Genomic DNA, 20,559 nt, shown 5'->3' on the forward strand with positions numbered 1-20,559 from the left:
TAGTTTTTTGTTTTTTTTTCCCCCCTTTCTCCCTACCCTCCCCAGTTTGGAAATTTTGTATTCGAGATCTTCTCTCATTGAAAGTTGCAACTGTTTTTCTTGTACAGCATGATAATTGTATAAATATGTATATATATATTGGATTTAACATATTTTTTAACATGTTTAACATAGATTATTTGACATTTAGAGGAAGGTGGGGTGTGAGGAAGGGTGGGAATTTAGAACACAAGGTTGCAGGGGTCAGTGTTGAAAAATTATCCATGCATATGTTTTGAAAGTAAAAGCCTTCAATTTTTTTTTTTTTTAAGTTGCAACTGGGATTCTGACTAGTTCCATGGAATTCAAACTGCTTCTATCAGTTTGATGTATTTTTTTTTCTCTTAGTAAGTGATCAGTGGATTCTTTTTATTTTTATTTGGTTCTCTGCTTCTCATAATCCTTGACAAGAGTTTCTTTATAATTTCTTGAATGTTATATTTCTAGACTTTTATATCATGAATGTCAGGGAGTCTAAGTTTTCTTAAACTATTTCTTCTTGACTTGTTTTATAGTGCAGTTATTTCTGATATATTATATTTTATGTTTTTTGTTTTCAGTTTTTTGATTTTATTATATTTCTCGCTGTCTCCTAGGATTATTGATTTTTGTTTGGTCTATACAGGTTTTTAGGAAGGTCATTTTTTAAGGAAAAGTTTATCACTTTGTTTTCTAAGCTACTTATTCTCCTTCCATTTCTTTTCTCTAGATACTCTGTTTTGTTTTTTACCTCTTGATTCATTTCTTCCATGTATTCATGTAACCCTTGTTTTATTTTTCCCTTTGAGTCTGTTTTTAGCTATTATGGAGTTACTTATTCCTCCTTTTGGGGGAATCTCTAGAATTTAAGATTTTTTTTTCATACTGGATGGTGTTTTTGCTTTTAAAAAAAATACTTTTTTATCTTTAGTACCCAAAGTGGGGTTTTGTGTCAAGGCTGTGCACCACCTCTGCCTTACTTTCAGACTTGGTGGTGCTGGGCTTTGCCTTGAGACACTTGGGCTCCTGAGTTGACTTACTCCCTCTTGGATTAGACCTCCTCCCCAATCTAGACCTTTGAGGTTCTGAGCACTGTCTCCTTAAGGCCCATCCTATATTTGAGATTCTCAAATTCTTGGTCCTGGGTTCTCCTTTTCTGAGGACTCTTACACTCTGCTGGTCACCTCTGGGGCTTTCTCAGGGATGCATTCTCTCTTTCTGCATTTGTTCTCAGAGCCTTAAAGACTAATTGTGTCCTATTTCTGTAATAATGTTTGCTTTGTTGAAGAGTCCACTTTTCCTATTGCCTTTAGGATTCTGTCTGTGCACACGGGCAAGTGTGCGCTCTTCTAAGCTGGTATATATCACTATATTTTTTTCATTAGATTTTTTGATCATAATTGGCTTGGTGTAAACTTTTTTTTTTTTTTTTTTTTTTTTAGGTTGGGGGGTGGAGGTAAGTATGTAGGAGCTGTCCAGTCTTTCTGAAACAACCATCTTGGGCAAGATTCTTTTCTCCTTATTTCAAAATCTCAAAGATTTGAGAAATAGAAAGTAGCTTCTTTCTTTCCCTTTTATTTCATTTCTCTCATTTACCTATGTGTTTGTATATACAAGAGTCCTCATCTATATACTTAAAGTGAAAGTAGCTATTTTCATCAGTGTCTTATCAGAAAAACTGCTAAATGTCGATTATTTATTAATAGCAGCCTGATACTCCAAAGGAAAGCATTTGTTTTATTTTTCCATATGACATTTAATATTTCTCCAATTTCAGCATGACGTTGTTTCACCAGAACATAATTTAAGTTTATTTGTCGAATTGAACAATATTTGACAAGTATGCTTGAAGAGTAATCAACTAAAGTTTTTTTCTTATCACTTAGATTCATTCCATGAATTACAATAATTACTTTCCAAAATGATATCTTTATTGTGATTTGATTTTTCCCATTATGATAGCCAGTGAGTAAAATAGTTATGACATTTCTGTCTATAAATAGAACAACTTGTTTATCTTATTCATATTTTCCCTTTTAGCCAACCGATTTTAACTCTAGAAATTTAACTATAGTTTGGTGTTATTTTCCATAATTCTGATTAGTAGTAAGAATGTCATGAAATCATTCTATTATGTTCCTTTTATTATCAGGTCTAAATCTAGTTGTGAGATGAAGTTTTTTGGGGAGAGTGACAGGCAGGGATACATTTCAGTCATATCATTCGGGCTAAATCATTGGGATTTTTAGTTCAATGAAAAAGTCAAAGAAAGTGGCTAAAAGAAATGTGGTATATAGAAATTAACATTAAAAGAAACATCCATTTTCCTTTGAATCAGTGTCCCATTATTATCCTTAGAATACCTCCTCCTGTCTTTATGTTGCATTATTCTGCACTACTTTATTTTTTAATTTTGTTTCAGCTTCAACAAAATGAGGATTTGATTTTAGTCAAGTATTGGTCACATTTTCTTATTAACAGAATTTCACTTTGAGATGTGTGAACTCTAACTCTATAAAACATCATGAGGAGTTACTAAACCAATAAAACATAGTCCTTAGCTTTGACCTTAAAGTCATATAGGTTTTAATACTATAAGGGAAAACCTTAGGAAACCTTAGAAACCAGTATCTTAATTAATTTTTCTTAAATATGTAAAACTTTTTATAATATTTTTGAGTTGCAAAATTTTTCTCCCTGCTTGCCCTTTCCAAAATAGCAAGCAATCTGATATAATCATACATGTTCAATAATGTTAGATATATTTCCACATTAAAGAAGAAACAATGAAAAGAAAAGGCCACAAGAAACAAAAAAATATGAAAATATCATATTTCAATCTGCATTCAGACTCCACAATTCTTTCTCTGAATGAATTTTCCATCATGAATATTTTGAAATTGTCTTGGATCATTGTATTGCTGAGAAAAGCTAAGTCAGTCATAGTTTCAGTATCCTCATTTTATAGATGAAGAAACTATAACAAGAGAAATTGTGATGTGTCCAAAGTTATAGAAGTAGTAAGTAAGCTTCAAGCCTAGTTCTTGAATTTAAATACATTCTTTTTTCCATTATATCCTGCTGAGATGAAATGTTCTATCAGCTATACAGATTTTCAGGTTTAAATGTTATAAGTCATTAAGATGGATAAAACAGAGGAGAGTGATAATTAATGCCAGGTTTAAAAGATTGGTAATCTAACTAATACATTGTTGGTGGAGTTGTGAACTGATCCTTCCATTCTGGAGAGCAATTTGGAACTATTCCCAAAGGATTATTAAACTGTGTGTATCCTTTGATGCAGCAATGTCTCTCCTGGGTTTGTATCCCAAAGAGATCATAAAAAAGGGAAAAGGACCCATATGTGCAAAAAATGTTTGTGGCAGCCCTTTTTGTAGTGGTGGAAGTGGAAACTGAGTAGATGCCCATCAGTTGGACAATGGCTGAACAAGTTATGGTATATGAATGTTATGGAATATTATTGTTCTTTAAGAAAAGATCAGCAGGATGATTTCAGAGAGGCCTGGAGAGATTTACATGAACTGATGCTAAGTGAATAAAACCAAGAGAACATTGTACACAGCAATAAGATGATTATGTGATGATCACCTGTCATGGATTTGGCTCTTTTTCAACAGTGAGGCGATTCAGGGCAATTTCAATTGTAATGGAGCCACACACATACATAAATATGTATATTCCCATACATACATAATCCTTAGCTCCCAAGATTGAGTTTTGCCCTATCAGCTGGCTGCTGGATATCTTCTCCAATAGTTTACTGTATACATTGTTGTTCAGTTTTTATTTTGTGACTTAGTGAAGGAAATGGAGAGTAAAGAGAGAGATGAGGGATTTCTCAGATTAGAATTATTATCTCTTATATAGTCTTTTATTTTTAGCTCTAGCTTATCTAGTCTGGTTCATTATATTAACCAATATTCAGTTGTGTTTTATTGAGTTGGAGTAGCATATAATTATTTGCCCTAAACAAGAAATCTGTCCTGAGGTTGAAAACTGAATTTTATAAGCTGATTAAAAAACAAACAAACAAACCTGGTAGATTAGAACATTAAAAAGAAATACAAAAAAGCAAGACAAAAACCTCCTCCAATAATTGTGAAGTGTGGGATAAACATTTTCAGAATTTTTTTCAGTGTTTCAGAAATTTTAATATGGTTTTAAGCTATTAAAGCTTTTTATTAAGTTTAAACTTTAAAAGCTACAAACTGCACCAATTCTTTTGGGACACAATATAGAGAAATGAGTTAAAGGAATAAGCATATACATAGTATCTATTCTTTTTAAAGAAGTATGTTAAGAGCTTTTTAATGCTTATTATCTGATTTAGTCGTCCCTACCACTTTGGGAGGTAGATGCTGGGGTTTTGTTTTTTTTTTTTTTTTTTTTCAGTCGAGGACACTGAGGCAGAGGTTAAGTGACTTGCTCAAGGTCACACAAGTAGTTTGTGTCTGAGAGCAAATCTGAACTCTGTTTTTTTCTGACTCCAGACCCAGAGCTCTATGCTTTGTGGCCCTCTCAGCCATCTTTAATGTTCGGCATGCCCCTGGACATGTGGACATCATACTTTTTTAAAATAGCTTTTTCTATTTTATCCAATTGGTAGCCTGAATTATGGTATGCTTGTCCTGTAAAATCAATAGGCAGCGGGATGGTAAGGGGAGAAAAGGTTTTGTCCTTCGTGGTCTGTGAGGTCATCTGATAATCACTGGGTGCTTCTCTGAACATTATTCTCTTGACTAATTCAGGCTTGGAGTAGACTTTGGAACGTTTCATCAAAGGATGTTTGTTTTAGATTATTTCTCTTGGAGAATTCCATTCCTTCTATTGGTAGAGGAATGTTGGGCATCCTTCTTCCTTTTTCCCCTAAGCCTTCCTGTTCTATACTGTCATCAAGGGACAGTAACCCCTTAATGCTTTGGGATGTCTATGTCAAAGCTTGAGTCTTAATGAGACATCATTTAAGTTATAAGCCAAGAAGGATTTTATTTTATTTTATTTATCTTTGTTCTTTTGTTGTATGAAACCTATGCATAAACTAAACTATCAAAAATGTCTGGGAGTTTATTTCTTAGGATCCTAAAAATACTTTAAACATATAAACAATGGGACTTTTAGAAGAGGTGCTTAATAATTCTAAAGGGTCAAAATAGGATGTCAGGCTTTTATAATACAAGAGGATTCTTTAAATTATAGCTATCTAAATGCCTCAAAGGGCCTCAGTATGACAGAAACAAAGCAACCCTGCTTAAATATATGTTTGTATACAGAATTGTTTAAAGTGAATAAATGTATGTAAATACCTGTGTATATGAACGTGTCTATATTGAATAAATTATCATTGCATATATACATTGCAGTTTGTGCCTATTTTATTGACCCCATTTTTGGAAGCAAGGTTGAAAAAGGCCACTGAAATTCATCCTGCCCTATTCCTAAGAAGATTGATTTTAAATACCCTTTTGCTTTCAGGTTGTTTAATTATGTGAAGTTACACCCAAATTTATTGTTGGCTCCATAACTCCTCTGAAGAGTGTGACTATGTGTATTGATACTTTGTTTTGCCAGAATGTGTGATCTCTGTCTGTCTTGTATGTAAACTTAGTTCAGCTTCAGTTTAATTTACATGCATGTTAGGAAAAGGATAGGGTCTAGACTTGTGATTTCATTTGAATAGGGAACTGTCAGGTGAAACAATTCTGCTAAAGTAGCTTGGGTTTTTTTCAATTTAGGGAGTTGGAGAATTGCCCCAGGCACTGAAGAGTTAAGAAGCTTGTCTGGTTTCACTCAGCTTGCATGTGACAGCCAGAAGCAGGAATGAATATACTTATTCTGGCTTCAAGGCTGATTCTTCACCCTATAATACATTGAACTACTCTCTTTCCAGGAGTAAATTTAAAGAACTTATATTTGCATCATGCTTTAAATGCTCCTATGACTTATCAGAGATGTAAGGCACATGGTTTTTCTTTTCGTTTTTTTTTTTAAATAAGAACATTGCTGAATAGGTGTTTCTGTGTCGCCAGTGGGTTTAAACTTTAACAGAAATGACTGTGAATAGATGTCTTAGAAACAATTTCTTTTCTCTCGGGATAATAAAACATATAATAAACATTTTATTTTGAGAGACAGTATAGTGTACAGGCTAGGCATCAGACTTCAAGCCAGGAAGATCTCTCCTAAGACACTTACAAAACCCTTCACCCTTCTGCCATTAGTTTTCTTCTCTATAAAATCATGGAGGCTGGACTCTGACCTTTGATGATCCTTCTAGCTTGAAATCTACAATCCTATGATCCTGTATAGTACTTTCAGGTTTGTGACATGTCATCCTTACAACTTAGTCATTCTACAAGCACTGATTAAACTCTTGCTGTGGCAATCTCCACTTTCAAGCAGTTTACATTCTTTTGGCAGAGAGTGTAAAACATATAGAGCTTCATTGAGAATAAATACAGGAATGAAATAAAGTACTTAAATATGATTTGATTAATATAGGAGGGAGATCAAGAAAACACTCTGTAGAAACTAGTATTTGAATTTTTCTGTGACTATCCTGTGAAGCAAAGAAAGCAGGTGATATTCTAATTATTATCTTCTTTTGGTAAGATAAGGAAATAAAGACTAAGAGAACTAGTTAGTTCCCTATAAGTATCAGAGGTAGAATTTCATAGGATTACTGAATTAGAGCTGCAAGGGACCTAAAAGACTTTCTTGTCCAAATTCTTCATTTTGAATATGAAGTTGCTATTTCTAGAGATGTTCAGAAAGTGAATGAGCAATGCTTCCTGTTATTCTGGTCATCTCTGATTTTTCATGACTTCATTTGGGATTTTCTTGGCAGCCTTACTGAAGTGATTTGCCATTGCTTTCTCCAGCTCCTTTCATAAATGAAGAAACTAAGGTAAACAGGGTTAAGTGACTTGCCCAGGTTTACACAGTTAATGTCTGAGATAGAATTTGAACTCAGAACTTCCTGTCTCTAAGCCTGGTGCTCTGTTCATTGCACTACCAAGCTGTCTTTCTTAAGCAATCACCAGTCTTAAAATAGAGAGGCTAATCACAAAAGTTCAAAAGCTCTCTTCTTTCCCATTTCTTTCCTATTTTTTCTCATGCACAGGTAATACAAAGAATTCTTACTATTTGCTTAAGAATAGTATAATTATTTTTGGTTTATCCATATTACTGCTCCCTTTCATGAGTTCAGATAACAAGAGAATTTAACTTTCTGGCAAAAACCATAATCAGCTTAATTTTTTCCCTATAAGTTGACTCCCCTGTGTGCCTTTCTGATAGAGGGCACTGATTCACATCAGTGAATCAAAGAAATGGAAATCCCAAAATTACTTCACTCACATGGAACTGGAAAGTTGTTTATGTTCCTCATCTTGCCCCTTTGCTCAGTAACCCTCCTCTTCCCCAGTTATTGGTTTACTTAAAAATATGTATGTGTTCACTATAGGTCAAGATGCTGTATGATAGGGAATGGGAGGTACTGGCTCTTTTCTTAAAGAGTTTGCATTCTCTAGAGAGTATCTAGTTTCTAGGCTAGTAAGTGATAAGACTAAAACTGAGAGACCATTTAGGAAGTTTTTGCAATAGCCGAAACTCACATTAGCAACCAAATAGAGTTGATGTCAATGAAATGGTAATGAAAGTGGTAATGAAATGAAGTACCAATGAAGTGGTCCTGAAAAGGAAGAAATAAATGCAAAGGGTCTATAATTATGAAATTAATAAAACTTGAGTGTAGAGGCAGTTAGGGGGCACAATGAAGAGTGTTAGGCTGAGTTTTAATTTGATTTCATACACTACCTGTATAACCCTGAACAAGTCACTTCACCCAGATTGCCTCCATTTTCTCAACTGTAGAGTGATCTGGAGAAGGAACTGACAACTCATTCCAGTGTCTTAGCCAAGAAAAGCCCAGATGGAGACATAAAGAGACATGATGAAGCAACTCAACAACAATTAGTTGTAGAGGGGAAAGGAGGAATCACAAATTCAAAGCTTCAAACCTGGGCAACAGAGAAAATATAGTGTGATATCTGTCTGTCTGTCTGTCTATCTATCTAGATATATCACTACATTTTCTATACATACATGTATTAAGTGAAGCCAGACTAAGGAGTTGGCTTGAATTGGAGGACATAGAATGGCAAGAGAAAAATGTCTTCCATGTTAACTTTTTAAAACTTTCAAGTCCTTTTTGGACACTTAGATTTTTAAGTAATCATTAGACAGCTAAAATAGGTTACAGAACCTTGAGAGATCAGCTTCACTTAGAGATTGAGTTAATTATTATCTGCACAAAAAGATGGGGGTGCATATATTGTCAGTGTTTTTCAATATATTGATCAGCTTGATCAATATTGATCAACTGATCAGTATTGATCCCCATCCCCTCTTTTTATTTTTTTCTTAAAAATTTTTTTGTTTGTTTGTTTTAAGAGATAGCTGTATGGGAGAAGGATTCAGGGTTACATTTAGGTGATATTAGAATAAAAGATCAATAAATTTATTTTTAAAACATTTAAAAAATCTGCACAGTCTTAATAATTGCAGCAGTGGGATGAATTAATCAATTGAGAATATGTAGAGAGCTGAGGTGGTAAGGTTAGGATCTATACCAAAAAAGGACCCCACTTTTCATAAGGATCTGGATCAGTGAAAAAAGAGAAATCATTTTGGGGGTGAATTGGGGGTGAATTCACAAGCAGGCACTGGTCTAAAAGATTGGAGTTAAGTGAGGAACCACCTTAAACCTGACAAACCAATTGATATGCTTATAATTTTGCTTATTTTTTCTTTTCTTTTTTTTGTTGATTCATTTGTTTATTTTTAATACACATTACTTTATGAATCATTGGGAGAAAAGGATCAGAACAAAAGGGGAAAACTATGGGAAAAGGGAAAAAAAAAACACAGCAAAGAGAAGTGAACATAGCATGTGGTTGATTTACATTCAATCTCCATAGTTCTTTTTCTGGATGCAGATAGCATTTTCTACCCAAAGTCTATTGGAATCACCTTGTATCATTGAACCACTAAGAAGAACCAAGTTTTTCATAATTGATCATCATACATTCTTCTTTTTATCGTGTACAAGGTACTCCTGGTGCTCAGCAGCAGTTCATGTAAATATTTCTAGGCTTTTCTAAAATCAGCTTGTTCATCATTTTTTATAGAGCAATAATATTTCATTACCTGCATATACCACAACTTATTTAGCCATTCCCTAATTGATGGGCATCTATTCATTTTCTAATTCTTTACTACCACAAAAAGAGCTGCTATAAACATTTTTGCATGTGGGTCCTTTTCCTTCCTTTATGATTTCCTTGGGATACAGATCCAGTGATGGCACTGCTGGGTTAAAGGGTATGCATAGTATGATAGCGCTTTGGACATAGTTCCTGATTGCTCTTCAGAATGATTGGATTATCTCAAAACTCCACTAGTATTCCAGTTTTCCCATATCCCCTTCAACATTTATCATTTTTTCCTATCATCTTGGCAAATCTGAGAAGTATGAGGTAGTACTTTAAAATTGTTTTAATTTGCATTTTTCTAATCAGTATTGATTTAGAACATTTTTTCATTGGACTATAGATGGCTTTAAGTTCATCATCTGAAAATTGTTAATATCCTTTGACCATTTATAAAATTTGTTTTCATGAACTGATGCTAAGTGAAATGAGCAGAACCAGGAGATCATTATATACCTCAACAGTATACTGTTGATACTGTATGAGGATGTGTTCTGATGGAAGTGGATTTCTTTGACAAAGAGATCTAATTCAGTTTCAATTGGTCAAGGATGGACAGACGCAGCTACACCCAAAGAAAGAACACTGGGAAATGAATGTAAACTGCTTGCATTTTAATTTTTTTTTCCGGGTTATTTCTACCTCCTGAATCCAATTCTCCCTGTGCAACAAGAGAACTGTTCGGTTCTGTACACATATATTGTATCCAGGATATACTGTAACCTATTTAACATGTATAGGACTGCTTGCCATCTGGGGGAGGGGGTGGAGGGTAGGAGGGGAAAAATTAAAACAGAAGTGAATGCAAGGGATAATGTTGTAAAAAATTACCCTGGCATGGATTCTGTCAATAAAAAGTTATTTAAAACAAACAAACAAACAAATAAATAAATAAAATTTGTTTTCTTATAAATTTGACAGAGTTCTTTATTTATTTTGGAAATGAGGCCTTTAGCAGAAATACAGGCTGTAAAGATTTTTTCCCACACCTTTGTACTTACCTTTTAATCTTGTTTCTGTTGGTTTTGTATGTGCAAATACTTTTTAATTTAATGTAATGTGATGAAAGTTGTCTGTATTACCTTTTATAATGTTATCTAGTTTTTCGTTGGTTTTAAATTCCTTTCTTTTCTAAAGATCTGATAGGCAAATTATCTCTTGCTTTCCTAATTTGCTTATACTTTCACATTTTATGCCCAAATCACGTGCCCGTTTTGACCTTATTTTGGTATGGGGTATGAGATGTAGGTCTATACTAAGTTTCTGACATGTTATTTTCCAGTTTTCCCAGCAATTTTGTCAAATAGTAAATTCTTTCCCAGAAGCTGGAGTTTTGGGGTTTATCAAATACAAGATTACTATAGGTATTGATTATTGAGTCATTTGTATCTAATCTATTTCACTGATCCACCACTTTATTTCTTAGCTGGTACCAATGGTTTTGATGACTGCTGCTAAGCCACTATCCTTTGTATATTTTTTTCATTAATTCCCATGATATTCTTGACCTTTTGTTCTTTCACATGAATTTTATTGTTATTTTTTTCTAGTTTCATAAAATAATATTTTGGCAATTTGATTGGTATGATATGGGTCAAAAATCTTAATTCTTTAATCACTGTGTTCATATTAATAATGGAATAAGAGAAATACAAAAAAGAAAACACTATCCACAGGAAAAATAGATCTAACAAGGCTATGAATCAAGGCTATTGGTACTGAACAAGTACACCAATTTAGGCAGAATTGTCATTTTTGTTATATTAGCTTGGCCTACCTATGAACAGTTGACATTTTTCCAATTGTTTAGATGTGACTTTATTTGTATGAGAAGTGTTTTGTAATTGTTTTCATATAGTTCCTGAGTTTTCCTTGGTAGGTAGGCAGCAGTAATATGTAGAAATTATTACTGCTTCTTCCACTAAAAATAATACTTGCTATTGGTTTTAGATAGGTACTGCTATTTTTATTTTAAGGAAAGCTCCTTCCATCTCTAACATCTCTAGTATTTTTAATAGGAATGGATGCTGTATTTTTTTTTCAAAAGCTTTTCTGCATCAATTGAGATTACATATGATTTCTATTGGCTATATTGTTGTATCTGATCGATTATAGTAATAGTTTTTCTCATATCTTTCCTTATTTTTTTTCAGTTTTATATCTCATGTTTTTATTACTCTATTACATGTGCCATGCACTGTGCTGCTAAGTACTGGCTATTCTAAGAAAAGCAAAATATAGTAATTTCTCTAGAATTCCTGATTTAATTCTGAAGACAACCTGCAAACAACCGGGTACAAAGAAGAGGTATATAGACTAAAATGGAGATAATCTCAAAGGCCCTAGGATTAAGGGGAAATTGAAAAGGTATCTTGCAGAACATCAGATTTTGGCTGAGACTCAGTAGAAGAAAGAATAGCTAGGAGGTTGGAGAGATGAGATTGGAGAGAGCTTGAGACATAGAGGATAACCACTGAGAATGCTCCAAATCTGGAGGATATTCTGGAATATGGAAGACTTGAGGCAGAAGACCAACTAATAGCATATTGATAATAATCTAAGTATAAAGTTAAGAGAGCCCATACCAAGCTGGTTGTATTGTTAGAGAAATTATAAAAGAATAAATTATAGGACTTGGTAATTTACTGCATATGGAGTAGTGATAATGGTCTGATTGCATATAGGGAGTTTAAAGATGACACATAAGTTGAGAACCTAGTTGACTGAAAGGGTGGTTTCCCCCCGTTGGAATGTACCGTGAGCTTCTTGTTTTCAGAGACTGTTATATTTTCATCTATACATTCTTAGCACCTAGTTCAATGATTCTCACTAAATAAATGTTTGTTCATTGATTACATGATTATTAATTTTGGGAAAAGCAGACTATTAACCCCAGAGAGCACTATGATAATAAGGGTCTTTCACTTTGTATGACATTGTGGACTTTTATATATCATTTTGTCTTTGCTATATGACAAAGATGGTTCTGTATGATCTATTCATTTATAACTGTTATCTTATAATATTAGGATATTTTAAGATATAATTGAAAACATATTGAGTTGCTTAGAAACAGTTTCTGTATATTAAACAATATTAGATGGTCATGTTGAATAAAACAGAATAGTCGACAATATTTCTCTAATTAGTTGACATTGGGAATTTGTGTGTGTGAGAGGGGAGAAGAGGAAGAGAAGGAGTTGCAGAGTGCTTCCTACTTCTCAAATATCCCCTACATGCACTGGGGCCCCTGCCTCCTCTGTCATTTGAAATCAGCCTAAGGTATCAAATAATACACAGAAGAGTCATTCTTGTAAGCCATGTTTCTATGGGCACCCACACTAAAAGTCACCTCCTTGTACTTCCTCATTACTCATTAGCAGAATATTAACCATTTTAAGAACTCAAAACTGCTTCTGTTTTTGTTCTTTCCTGGGAGTGGTTCATGATTTTCCCCTTACCCCCAAGTAAACCTTTTTGTGGCTTCTTGCTACAGTCAGTGAAGGGTAGGATAGCAGTGGGGATGGATATATATGTTTGCATGTAAGATCAGGTCCCTACGGAGCTGCTTCTGCAAAAGGTAATCAGTTAGATCAGTAATTTAAGCCAAGATCCGCAGATATAGCTCTAAGCCCACTGCCTGTCAGCTATAATTTATGTATAAACCTAAGATTGTTTGCTTTCAGGGAGAATGCTGGAGAACCTGACTCCTGGAGTAGTTTGTCCTATGAAATACCTTATGAGGACTGCTCTGTGAGACATCACCGAGAGTTGGACATTTACACCCTGACATCTGAATCAGATGAAGAATCCCTTCACCACCGAGACAGTCGGACAGGACATATTTTTAAACTCATGAACATCCAGCAGCAGCTCATGGTGAGGAGAAACAACCTATATCTCAAGCCTTTGATTTGCATTCATTCAGTCAGCAAGCATTTATTAAGTACTTACTAAATGCCAATCGCTATATTAAATAGTAACGACACAAAGAAACGCAAAAGCATTCCCTTACCTTCAAGGAATTTTTGTTCTACCTGGGGAATAACATGTAAATAAGGGCATGTGCCAGAGATAAAATAATAGCTAGCATTTATATAATGCTTTAAGGGTTTGCAAAGCACTTTATATATATTCTCTCATCACAGTCCTGTGAAATCAGTATTATTATTATCCCATTTTACAGATGAGGAATAGACAGAGATAGATCTAAGGATTTTTCCCAGGGTCATAGTAAGTGTCAGAGGCATGATTTGACTCCAAAGATGGAAATTACTCTTAAGAAAGAAAGGCATTATCAGGTGGAGGAACTAGGACTAGCCTCCTGAAGAAGGTGGGATTTGAGTTAAGTCTTGAAGGAGGCCAGGAAAACTAAGAGATGGAGTGAAGGGGAAGAGAATCCCAGCTATTCAGAACAGCCAGTGCAAAGGCAAGTCTAGGTACAAAAATGGAGTGTCATGTGGGAAGAACTTTTGCTACTTCAGTGCTGCTGGATTTTTAAGAGTTTGTGTAAGGGAATAAATTTTTTAAAAATAGGTAAGAAGAGGCCAGGTTGTTTAGAATTTTAAATGCCAAATATGGGGAGTTTAAATTAGATACTGAAGTTTTTGAAACTGGAAACATTGGCAAGTAATCAGTGCTTACAAATGACTCATGTTTATTTATGTGATAAGTTTCTGGACCTTGTCTTTTGTCCCAGATAAAATAAAATTTGGTTCTGATTGACCTTTGCCAGGCAACTTAAGTAATGACTAGATAGATTGTATTTACTTATAGTAGAGCTTGTGTGTGTGTGTGTGTGTGTGTGTGTATGTATATGTATATATATGAAATATATTGGTTTGAATTTGAAAGAAAATTATATACTATATTTTCCGAAACAGTTGACAAAAAATTTAAAAATTATGTTAAATTAGACCATTTTGAATATTTTTTGTTATGGATATATTAAGTTTATAAAACTGAAAAATCACTTAAAACCAAATACTCTATCATATATGAGTCTTCTCAATGAAAATTGCTGTTAGAAAACCAAATAAAACAAACTCATTTTTTATATATATATATATAAATGTCCTGAAAAGCTAAATTTAGGTTCCTTTTCCATCTAGATTTTATTCAGCGTTGATTTGATTTGATTTTGGAAAACATTTTTGTGATTATTTAATTTAGGTTTATTCAGGGCCATTAAAATACCAGAGGCTTCCTTTGGAACATCATTGTTCAGCCCATTAGGCCTGATGACTTCATTCTCTGGATGTATGGTGTCTGCCTCTGCCCTTTTAGTATCAAGTTTATCCCAGAACAAGAATCACTTTTGTTTTAGCTTATATATGCTCCCCCAGAAACCAGACATCTTTTTTTAGTCCACAAGATAATTGACAGTCCTGTTGAAGCTGTGCTCTTGAAAGTGCCAGAGGGATCTCTACAGTAGCTAAAGCAGACCAAAGAGCATTGAAAGGAGTGAACCAGATGTTGAGTCAAGAGCAAAACATACAGATTCTGATTTTTAGTTCAGTCCATTGTGACACATTCATATTACTTTCATTTGAGAATGGGCAAGGCTCAGGAGTTAAACAGGAAATATGTTAGTTTTTATATTTGAAACTTACCATATTGGCTAACAGAGAAATACTTTTCCTCTACCAAAAAGGTAAAAGAGATTTGGCATCTACTGCCAAAGCTAAAATTATTAACCTACAGTTAAAAGTTATTTAATGAACAGGAATTTTTAAAGATTTCAAACTTTTAAGAAAGACTCAGGTCAGTCCACTCCTGCTGGAGATGGATAGGGTGGAATTTATTTTTAGGATTAAAGAGTGATATATAATACTTCAGTAAATAATTGGGGCATCTGGGAATTTGGCTGCACTTTAGGACTAGGGGAATTTGGCAAACAGTTGTGAATTTGTTTGTGTTGGGAATAGATGAAGGAAGTTGGAAGTAATGTGTATCCCTTGGAAAGGAGGCCTACAGGAGCATTTTATCCAAGCTGCTCATCTGAACCAAAATTTAGATACACATTTAGCTACAACTTTGGGGTTCAAATTTAATTGTCCTTTTTAAAATGAAGTTATAGTTAATTCCTGGAAATAGTATCTTGATTATCATGAGCAACTTTTAAAGTCCTGGCAACCATGCTGGTGTGGGAGAGAAAAATAAGAATAAGCCTGAGTTTTAGATAGACTTCGGTCACCTTACAAAGTAGTGAGTTTTGTCATTTGTGACTGTTACTTGCATTCCCCTATAATATCTGTCGTTATATGCTGAAGTTTATATTACTGACATTTTCTTTTGCCATTGCAGAAAACTAACCTCAGACAGACAGAAGATTGCATCCCCTTAATGATAACGCCACAGGACCCTTCAACCACTCACAGTGTTCTGGATGTGGATGGTCAACATCTTTCCTGCATTGAGGCTCCCTTAGGAGATCAGCAGCAGTCTTCTCTACTTGGAGGCATGGACAACCCTAACCACAAAGGGGACCCAGTTAGATTGGATGAAACATCAAGTGATTTATCAAGCTCAATGAGCAAAGGGAACACAGATTGTTCCTGTAGGAGAAAAGATAAAGTCCTGGAGAGAAAAGGAGAAGAGGTGGAACCTGGACAATTTGCAGTCTCTGAGATTATGATAGAGAAAGACAGATATCCACAGAGTACACCTGCCTGTATGAATAACACAGAAGACCTTCCATCCTGTGGATATACAAATGAGGAAAGTGGAATGACATCTCCTGGCACTGTTTTGGTCCTTAAACATATGAACAGTGGAGATGTTGCCATAGGAGAAGTACATATCAGTGAGCATAACCAAGACCAAAATGTCTCTGAGGTTGAAGGGCTAACCAATTCAGAAACAAAGAGTGCAACTCCAAAAGCAACAGAAAAAGTGAAATGTGATCTCCCAAGCCCTGAGGTCACTCTCCAGAGGTGTGTGCATGAAATTCAGGAAAGTAAAACTGATAGACTTAATAAGAGTCACAGTCTCAGCAAAACTGGAACTATTGATGTAGAAGAAAGCAGTGATCCTGTAGAGGTACCCAGTGTTCCAAATGGCATTGACTCTCCAAATTCCTTAGACAGCAATGAACATCTTCAGACTTCATCTACATTTGATAAAGGAGAAGCCATTACTAAAGACACTGTGCCAGGAACTGAAACTTCAAGCAGAAGTAGCAAAGAAAATTTTGATCTTGTAGCAGAGAACCAGGGGGTTGGAAATCAACACTTCCTGATCATTTCATCTTTAGTAAAAGAGGTTACTGGTCAAGAGGAGATGTTGAAAGAATTAGAAATGGATTCTTTTTTAATCAATATGTGTGAAGAAGGCTCACCTTCTGATTCAACTTTGATCAGCTCAGAAAAACAGCCAGTTTTGAGCCAGACATCAAAAGGCAGCTCAACTCAAGACCAAGATCAGGAAATTGAATCAACCATCTGCTGCATAGCGGAAGAGGACAAATTTAGTTTTGATTTTGTACGTCAACAGAATTCAGTGACTCCTTGTGAAGACATGGAAGCAGAAAGCAAATGTGGTGAAGCCTTACAATCTAAGGACATGAAACGGAATTCACCAAATACACCTGCTGAGGTTCTGATGAAAGAATCATGTTTGAATGAGGAAGACTCTGATCCTAACGGAGATAACCAGGAGCCTGAAGTCCTATGTTCTATAGCAATTTTAAATAAAGATAACCTAGCACAAGATTTAAAACTGGACACACCTTCATCACCTCATCCAACCTTGATTGAAGCAAAAGAAAGTTTTATACTGGATCAAGCCATGACATCTGAAAATAATTTTGCTCAGCCAGACAGGCCATCGGTTGAATCAGTAACCAAAGATGATGTGATCTCTTTTGTTCCCTCCCAGAAAGAAAAGGGAACAGCAACTCCTGAAAAAAAGGCAGAACATAGCTGTGGCCCAGCACTCGATCTCTGTGTGCCCATCAAACTGCCGACATCAGACAGCTTGGTGAACTTGCTGCCTTTTGTTCCTGCTCCTGCTCCTCAGCTAAGTATGGGCAATTCCAGTTCAGGAGAAGGGGAAAGCGGAGTTGAGGGATTTAATGACAAGACCGGGGATGTGTCAGAATCTGATTCTTCTGTCCCCAGTGAAAGGACAACCACTTTGCCTGCTGAGGCAGTTTTGTCCGGGGCGGACGAGGAGCCAGAGAGGCCAGAAAGCACTCTAGCTCAGGAACGAGATAAGGGAAATGAAACAGCCACTTGTTCTCCAGCTAAAGACGACAATGCACTTTGTTCAGTTTCTTTGCCTCAAGAGGAGACGCCACCTTCTGGAGAAGATACATTAGAGCTTGGTGATCAACCTGTCTCTTGTGCTGAAGGCAAAATACTTAAACACAATAATACTTCAGCGGGCACACCCTCTGCCATTTTCAGGACAGAACCTGAACAAAACAAGGAAGTGGCTGCAAAAGTTTCTCTGCGAGCGGAGCAAAGCTCAGCTGTAGAGTGCCAGGTGCCATCAAAAGCTGATTTGTCTGCAGGCAGGCAGGGAGAGTGCAGCTTGCCTTTGCTGGCAGTGACAAACAAAACCGAAGCTGGCCCAGAACAAGATGGGTCTGAGGCTTGTGGGAGAGAAAAGGCAGTGGCCATAAAATCTGAAGCAAAGGAGACCGAGTCTACAAAGGACTCCTCTTGGGAAGAGAGTCAGAATGTAACTCTGGGTTCCATAAAAGAGGCTACTCAGGATCCCTCAGGGTTGGGGACAAAGGAGATACTTAGTGGCCAACAGAATGTTCTGGTGCAGAAAAACATGGCAGGCCAAGGGAATGATGTACTCTTGGACCTACCAGGAGCTCCACCTGAAGATGAGATCCTGAAGGAGGAAACTGTAATCACTGAAGTGCTGCCTGGTAGTAAGGAGAAAGGGGAGGCCGATGAATCCGTCCCCTTAGCAAGACATCTAAAGGAAGCAGAGGCAGACAGTATGGTACCAAGGCTGTTACTGCAGCCCATCGCCGAAGAGCTGTTACCTTGTGAGAGTGAGGTCATTGGGGATGTAGGGTCTCTGACAAGTGAGAGCGGCACCATGCCTTGTGTGGACAAAACCACTTTGCCTGATGGGGATGGGGCTAAACAAAAGAGCAGCTTCCAAGATGTTCCTTCTCAGAGTCCATCTATTCAAGCTGATGCTTTGAATTCACTGGAGAGAGAAAACCTGATAGAGGAGGCTGCCAGCCACTTGATAGATACTATTCTTGAAAAAGTGAGGGCTACAGGAGGGATGGTTTCCTTGGGAGAGAGCAGTAGCCCTCCACAGTGTGGTGTTCCTGAATCAAATCCTGTTGCTGAGGAGCTAGAGAAAGCTGATGTGAAAGGGCCTGAGATGGCTTCAGGAGTTGGACCTACTAAAGAAGAAGCAGTTATAAACTCAAAAGTGTGTACAATCAAAGGCGAAGAGCAGGAAAAAATACCTGGACAGTCCCAAGGACCTGAACCTGTGGCAGGTAAGCAAGCTGAAATGGGCAGTCCAGGTAAAATTTGAGGAGCAATTCTTTCCAAATGCATCTTAGGTGTGACAGTCAAGTACCATGGAATTAATGTGTCTATTTTTTTCTATTCATTATGTAAAATTAGTCCTTAGGATTTAATAATCAGTATCCATATGGGCATATTTGTTGTAAGAAATTTTGCTTTAGCTTAGTTTTGACCTGGATTGCTTTGAATATTGATTGGTCTATTAGTCCATTTGCCTGGTATGCATGTAAGCTCTGCAGTTTTTGAAAACTGGAAAAAGTACCTGGATAACAGATGAATTGAGCCCATATTGGGGTACAGAAGTTTTATTCATATGATTTGACCACTCTTGTCAAAGCAGATATTAGACTGGTTTGGAGGTATTACAGTATTTCAAGCTGTGTGGAGAATGTTGGGAAAAGTATTCTTAGATATGAAGTTGACTTGTTCCTTTCTCTCATTCTTTGTTAGGTTAGGTTCAGAGAAAATAGCTGGGATCATGGAACCGATTTCTTTATAGTAGTAAGCCACAGCTGTTAAGTGTCCTTCCAAGCTAGCAGTCCAGCTTTCTAAATGGTGGTATTAGGTCACTGGAGGAGAGCACAGAAAAAAACAAGGCTTTTCCTGCCAGTGAAGAAAGTCTTTAGTCACATTGTCTATTGACTTAATGCCACAGTCCTGGAATTTAAAGCCTTGTACAGTGTGTGGGGCTAGGGGCTGGGCTGAGGAGGTTCCCCACACAGGATTTCCTCTAAGCCTCATCCTGAGTGTGCTGTCATAGGGCAAAACCTTGTGTCCACTTATCTCGGCGAAACAGCTGCAGCAAGGAGATTGCTCACACAGCGACCTCTTCAATCGATGGGTAACCATGTTCAGAAACAGTAAATAGAAACCACCATTCAGTGGAAAGGGGCCATTCCAGCATAACCTCATGTATTTGCGAGTTGGGACGAAAGTGGAAGCAGAGCACAATTTGGGGATCATAAGACCACTTGGGTCCAGACTTTGCCTGATCACCTATTGCTGGGGCATAGAAGAGAAGAGCGACCATTGTCCTGGCTAGACGTTATTTATTTTTGCACTTAAGAATTAGGTAAGAAATGTTCTATTTCTCCCTCAGGATCCTGGCAATGGCACACACAAAAACTGAGTGGGTTAGTGGTAGAAGAGTTGAAAGAACCAGTGTCATGTCAGGCATTAACTGTGTTCATTACTATAGTAATATTTTACAGCTCCTTTTCCTCAAGGGAAGGTTTTCTCCTTTTGGTTTTCAGTTTTGTAACTGAATATGTATGCTCCAGACATTTTGGAAGTTTCAGGTTTTGAAAGTTTTGGGGAGAGTTTCAGGTATTTAGAGATTGAAAGTTGTTGGCTGTTATTTCAGGACTTCTAATGGGAATAAGAATCTGTCTTTAAAGAAAATAGAGAAGTCTATTTTGGGGGCTTTGGTTGGTTGACATTTCATCAGAACAGGAGGTGCTGTAAGCTGATGCCTGAGTGTTCATTTCTTTTGAATGCTGCTTCTTGGGACACATGAATTGTAATTACTGCTTTTTCCAGCTCAGTGGCTAAGATTTAAAATGAAGGGTGGGAGAGCTGCTTTGGTTTTTCACATGTTAAACTGTATGTAAGAATCAGAGCAAAAATCTGGAAGGTTTAGGCAAGAATTAGACAACAGAAAGTTTAAAGTCATGTTGTTAATAACTCAGAAATAGAAGGAAGAGCCCCACCAGCTATCTTGAGAGGAGCCTTTAAGTAGCAAA

At 36.3% G+C, this 20,559-nt stretch overlaps 1 protein-coding gene across 1 annotated transcript in view; it reads left to right on the top strand.

Moving 5' to 3' along the window:
- Positions 1-20,559, top strand: part of AKAP13 (A-kinase anchoring protein 13) — a 209,310-nt gene that overhangs the window by 30,317 nt on the left and 158,434 nt on the right. The window contains exons 3-4 of the mRNA XM_051981057.1: positions 12,995-13,187; positions 15,615-18,786. Of these exons, the coding sequence (XP_051837017.1) occupies positions 12,995-13,187; positions 15,615-18,786 (3,365 nt within the window). The remainder of the gene's footprint in view (positions 1-12,994; positions 13,188-15,614; positions 18,787-20,559) is intronic.

This window comes from Antechinus flavipes, chromosome 2 (assembly GCF_016432865.1).
Source record: "Antechinus flavipes isolate AdamAnt ecotype Samford, QLD, Australia chromosome 2, AdamAnt_v2, whole genome shotgun sequence".
Taxonomy (NCBI): Eukaryota; Metazoa; Chordata; class Mammalia; order Dasyuromorphia; family Dasyuridae; genus Antechinus; species Antechinus flavipes.